The sequence below is a fragment of the Vipera ursinii genome, assembly GCF_947247035.1.
Source record: "Vipera ursinii genome assembly, chromosome: Z".
Lineage (NCBI taxonomy): Eukaryota > Metazoa > Chordata > Lepidosauria > Squamata > Viperidae > Vipera > Vipera ursinii.
In genome coordinates, this window is record NC_139517.1 from 20,965,986 (window position 1) to 20,972,142 (window position 6,157).

The 6,157-nt window shown below is 37.7% G+C and overlaps 1 protein-coding gene across 4 annotated transcripts in view; it reads left to right on the forward strand.

Moving 5' to 3' along the window:
• Positions 1 to 4,989, forward strand: part of LOC310649525 (vomeronasal type-2 receptor 26-like) — a 12,483-nt gene extending 7,494 nt beyond the window's left edge. For all 4 annotated transcript variants that reach the window (XM_083378020.1, XM_083378022.1, XM_083378021.1 and 1 more), the window contains 2 exons: positions 3,222 to 3,348; positions 3,829 to 4,989. In XM_083378020.1, the coding sequence (XP_083234146.1) occupies positions 3,222 to 3,348; positions 3,829 to 4,730 (1,029 nt within the window). In that variant the 3' untranslated portion in view covers positions 4,731 to 4,989. The remainder of the gene's footprint in view (positions 1 to 3,221; positions 3,349 to 3,828) is intronic.
• Positions 4,990 to 6,157: the final 1,168 nt, after the last annotated feature.

A 6,157-nucleotide genomic window follows, 5' to 3' on the forward strand; every position in this document is an offset into this window, starting at 1 on the left:
CCCTACAGCACCTTATAGAACTAACACCAAAAAATGATGTCCTTATCATCATGGGGGATTGGAATGCTAAAGTAGGAAGCCAAAAGATAACTGGAATAACAGGCAAGTTTGGCCTTGGAGTACAAAATGAAGCAGGGCACAGGGTGATAGAATTTTGTCAAGAGAATACGATGGTCATAGCAAACACTCTTTTCCAACAACCCAAGAGACGGCTTTACACATGGACATCACCAGACGGTCAACACAGAAATCAGATTGACTATATGCTCTGCAGCCAAAGATGGAGAAGCTCTATACAGTCAGTAAAAACAAGACCAGGAGCTGACTGTGGCTCAGACCATGAGCTTCTCCTTGCAAAGTTTAGGCTTAAACTGAAGAAAGTAGGGAAAAGCACTAGACCACTCAGGTATGAATTAAATCATATCCCTGTTGAATATACAGTAGAGGTGACAAATAGATTTAAGGAATTAGATCTGATAGACAGAGTGCCTGAAGAACTATGGACAGAGGTTCGCGACATTGTACAACAGGTAGCAACCAAAACCATCCCAAAGAAAAAGAAATGCAAGAAAGCAAAATGGCTGTCTGAGGAAGCTTTGCAAATAGCTGAGGAAAGGAGGGAAGCGAAAGGCAAGGGAGAAAAACATAGATATACCCAATTGAATGCAGAATTCCAGAGAATAGCTAGAAGAGATAAGAATGCCTTCTTAAATGAACAGTGCAAAGAAATAGAAGAAAACAATAGAATAGGGAGGACCAGAGATCTTTTCAAGAAAATTGGAGAGATGAAGGGAACGTTTAATGCAAAAATGGGCATGATAAAGGACCAAAACGGCAGGGACCTAACAGAGGCAGAAGAGATTAAGAAGAGGTGGCAAATATACACAGAAGAACTATACAAGAATGAGCTTAACGTCCCAGATAATCACAATGAGGTGGTCACTGACCTCGAGCCAGACATCCTAGAATGTGAAGTGAAGTGGGCCTTAGAAAAGCTGGGCAACAACAAAGCTAGTGGAGGTGACAGTATTCCAGCTGAGCTATTCAAAATCTTAAAAGACAGTGCAGTAAAAGTGCTACACTCAATTTGCCAGCAAATTTGGAAAACTCAACAGTGGCCACAGGATTGGAAAAGATCAGTTTACATCCCAATTCCAAAGAAAGGCAGTGCCAAAGAATGTTCAAACTATCGCACCATTGCACTCATTTCTCATGCTAGTAAAGTCATGCCTAAAATCCTACAAGCTAGACTTCAGCAGTATGTGGATCGAGAACTACCAGAAGTACAGGCAGGATTTCGAAGAGGCAGAGGAACTAGAGATCAAATTGCCAACATACGCTGGATCATGGAGAAAGCTAGGGAGTTGCAGAAAAACATCTACTTCTGCTTCATTGACTATGCTAAAGCCTTTGATTGTGTGGATCATAACAAACTGTGGCAAGTTCTTAAAGAGATGGGAGTACCAGACCATCTTATTTGTCTCTTGAGAAACCTATATGCGGGTCAAGAAGCAACAGTGAGAACTGGACATGGAACCACTGATTGGTTCAAAATTGGGAAAGGAGTCCGGCAAGGCTGTATACTGTCGCCCTGCCTATTTAACTTATATGCAGAGCACATCATGAGAAAGGCAGGGCTAGAGGAATCAAAAGTTGGAATTAAGATTGCCGGAAGAAATATCAACAACCTAAGATACGCAGATGATACCACTCTAATGGCAGAAAGTGAAGAAGAACTAAAGAGCCTCTTGTTGCGGGTGAAGAAGGAGAGTGCAAAACTTGGGTTGAAACTTAACATTAAGAAAACCAAGATCATGGCATCTGGCCCTCTCAATTCCTGGCAAATAGATGGGGAAGAAATGGAGGTAGTGACAGATTTTATTTTCCTGGGCTCCAAGATCACTGCAGATGGGGACTGTAGCCAAGAAATTAAAAGACGCTTGCTCTTGGGGAGGAAAGCCATGGCAAATCTAGACAGCACACTAAAAAGCAGAGACATCACCCTGTCAACAAAAGTGCGTATAGTCAAGGCTATGGTCTTCCCAGTTGCAATGTATGGCAGTGAAAGTTGGACCATAAGAAAGGCTGAGCGCCAAAGAATTGAGGCCTTTGAACTATGGTGCTGGAGAAGACTCCTGCGAGTCCCTTGGACTGCAAGGCGATCAAACCGGTCAGTCCTAGAGGAGATCAATCCTGACTGCTCTTTAGAAGGCCAGATTCTGAAGCTAAAACTCAAGTACTTTGGCCACCAAATGAGAAGGAAGGACTCACTGGAGAAGAGCCTAATACTGGGAAAGATCGAGGGCAATAGAAGAAGGGGACGACAGAGAATGAGGTGGCTGGATGGAGTCACTGAAGCAGTAGGCGCGAGCTTAAATGGACTCCAGAAGATGGTAGAGGACAGGAAGGCCTGGAGGAATGTTGTCCATAGGGTCGCGATGGGTCGGACACGACTTCGCAGCTAACAACAAAATAACTAATACACACAATATCACTTTGCAAAATGATTTGTGTGGATACACACTAGATAAAATTCATATATCAGATACAAAAGAATATTAATAAATGTTGTATACTAATCCACAGTATATTCATGCAATCTGGTTATTTTATTTGTTATTGTTATTATTAGAATTCTAGTTTCAGGTTGATAAAAACATCTATATCTTCAGTTTTCTCAGATTTAGCACATAATACCTTTTTTAAAAAAGGAAAATGTATAACTTTAGAAAAGCTACATATCTTACTATTTCCATCTTTAATGGCAGTAATATTGTACCTTTTGAAAGAACGTTGAAGGGCCAAAAATATCAAAATTACTGTTCTTTATTCTTTTTATTCTTAATTCTTTTTTTCTTAATTTATTTATTTCTTTTTCTTATGTTTATTTAAATAAAGAAAATAAAAATGAAAGCCAAAACCAAAACAAACAAGCATACCAACAAATGAATCAGTGTTACTCCAATGGTTGGACTAGGTTATGCAACACATACAGATAGGAAATTAGTACAACAGAAGATTTTGAGGCCAGAGTATTTTGACCTACAGCAATAGCAATAGTATTTAGACTTATATACCACTCCATAGCACTATACCATTATAGAATCTGTCCAGTAATAGGTAATTGCATGCCATGTTGTTCTGTAAACTGTCAGAATTTTAAACTTACCATTGTGAAGTTTTATGTTAGCTTATGATTTTTACTCTCCTTGGTGAATTAGGTGCAACCTCTCTCAGTTTGTAATGACAAGTGCCAACCTGGTTACAGGAAACAAAAGAAAGAAGGAGAGCTCTTCTGCTGCTATGATTGCATTCCTTGCCCAGAAGGCAAAATTTCTGAGTGGGAAGGTAAGAAGTATACTCCAGTTTTTTTAAAGCATGTTAGTTACCAAAGCCATGAATGTATAAGATGATTCCTATCATCTCACTTCATATGCGTATATTCTCTATCTTGGTAGCTCAGGAAAATACTAACAGATCTGAGATTTTAAGGTTTGGATAGATTAGTCCTAATTCTTAGTCAATGGATGCTCATGTTAAAGACAATCACTCTCTTAATTAATGTATTCCTGCAGTACTTCCAATGTTGGGAAAAGAGAGATAAAATAAAGAAATCAGTACACTCAGAGTAGAAATGAGTGCATTTCTATTCAATGCAGATAAGGCAAAATTAGGCTCATGCAGCAATGGATCATCTCTCAAGGAAAGAATAGTTTCGATGGAAAATCTCTCTACTTCCTCACTCTTAGACCCTTGACTAACATTTATCAATTTTACAATTTCACTTTAAGACATTGGTATAACTAAAGCTAAGCTTCTCTTTTCCAGATATGCCTGATTGCATTGAGTGCAGAGATGAACTTTATCCAAACAAATATCAGAATATCTGCATCCCCAAAATTGTAACCTTTTTATCCTATAAAGAACCTATGGGGATGGGTTTAGCAACTGCAGCTCTTTCCCTTGCTCTGATCACTGCTATTTTGCTAAAAACATTTGTACTATATTACAATACTCCCATTGTCAAAGCCAATAACCGAGACCTCACTTTCACTCTTCTCATCTCTCTTCTGCTCTGCTTCATTTCTACATTGCTTTTTATTGGGCAACCTCAGAAAGTGATATGTGTCCTGCAGCAATCAGTTTTTGGCATTGTCTTTTCAGTGGCTGTTTCTTCAGTATTGGCCAAAACCATCACTGTGGTTCTGGCGTTCATGGCCACCCAACCAGGGAAAAAGAGGACTCGATGGATGGGGAAAGGGCTGGCCAGTTCCATTGTTATTTCTTGTTCTCTTATTCAAGTAGGCATTTGTATTGTCTGGCTTTCAACCAGTCCCCCATTCCCAGATGCTGATATGCACTCAGGATTGGGTGAAATTACCCTGCAATGTAATGAGGCATCTCCTATCATGTTTTACAGTGTGATTGGGTACATGGGCTTTTTAGCCATTGCCAGCTTCATAGTAGCTTTCTTTGCCAGGAATTTACCTGATACTTTCAATGAAGCCAAATTCATCACTTTCAGCATGATAGTGTTCTGCAGTGTGTGGTTATCATTTGTTCCAACCTACCTGAGCACCAAAGGAAAATACATGGTTGCTGTGGAGATTTTCTCTATTTTAGCTTCCAGTGCTGGATTGCTGAGTTTCATATTTTTCCCCAAATGGTACATTATTGTTGTCAGGCCTGAACTGAACAACCGAGAGCAACTTAAGTGGAGAAACCACTGAAGAAGCAAGAAAGCTGCCTCAGCCAGCCACATCTATTACATGCATTCCATACAACATGGCATACAATACTACTTTTAAAAATATTAATCAGGGTAATGTAATGGAGTATATAGATGTGATTGTGCAACAAAAGTTAAAATTTTCAGAAAGTAATGTTTTGAACAATATGCCTAACACATGGATTTTGACATCTAGATAACGTAAATGGATTCTCTGTGCTCTTACTATGGTCAAAAACTGATATTGCATCATTGGAAAGATAAATATATCTCTTCTAATTGACACTTATATATCTCCTTCATTATTATCTTTGGTTTCTTTTTCTTTTTTTGTTTTTAATTTAAAAACCATAAAATTAAATAAACAGAAATAGAAAAGAAGCAGCTTTTAAATTAAAAAATCCAGACAAATAAAAGAAAATTAATATTCCCACATTTCATCAGCTCTCCTCAGCAAATACAACTGAGGCTACTGTTACAGAATATTTTTCATACTGTCATAGGCTCACATGCAGAATATACCCAATTCAAAATTCACAAGAAATTTGAAACAAATATTTTTCTTTCCTTGAATTAGCTGATGCTGAACCAGTAATGTTCTGTACAAAGTTTCTTGTGTTATAAAAATTATTTCAACAAGAATTGCTAAGAGAAAACAATACATAGTAAAGGAAAAGCTTGGAAAGTGAAATGAGGCTATTAGTATCTGACCAAGAAGCAAAACTTCAGGCATGGGCCTAGAATAATATGAAGCCCAGCAGAAAACAACAAATAGCAGTGAAATATAGAACTCATTTATACAATATACTATAGATTAACACACACACCAAAATGGTAATCATATAAACATATTAGAAGAATATACATACTTGAATAATATTTGCACTGTTATTACCTTTGTGCTTTGTTCTTTTCTTTTTTTGTTATTATATAGAAAGCATAAAAATAAATAATTACAAATAAAAATAGCTTTAGAATAAAATAAATAATAAACAAAAACTTTTTCCTGCATTTACTCAGTTTTTTCTCAAGGAAGTGTGTTGAAGCTACTTTTACAGAAGGTCTTTCTTGCTGGCATAATGGTTATAGCACTGGACTCACAGGCAGAGTGCATCTAATTCAAAACTCAGTAGAAACTTAAAACTAAGTGTTTTTCTTTCCCTGTATTAACCATGTTATAACAGTTATTTCAAGAAGAAGAACCAAGAAAAGAAGAAATAGGAAAGTACAGGAGACTGTATTCAAAAAAAGCTGAGAAAATGAGGTGAGGGACATTAGTGCCTCACCAGAGTGAATGAACCTTTATTGTCAAAGTACAACCATGTATGCATTGAGATTGGCTGAGCCTCCCTTTGTGCCCCACCACAACTCACAGTGACAACAAACCCACCATCTTGTTACACCATGTGAGATAATTGCACAACACAC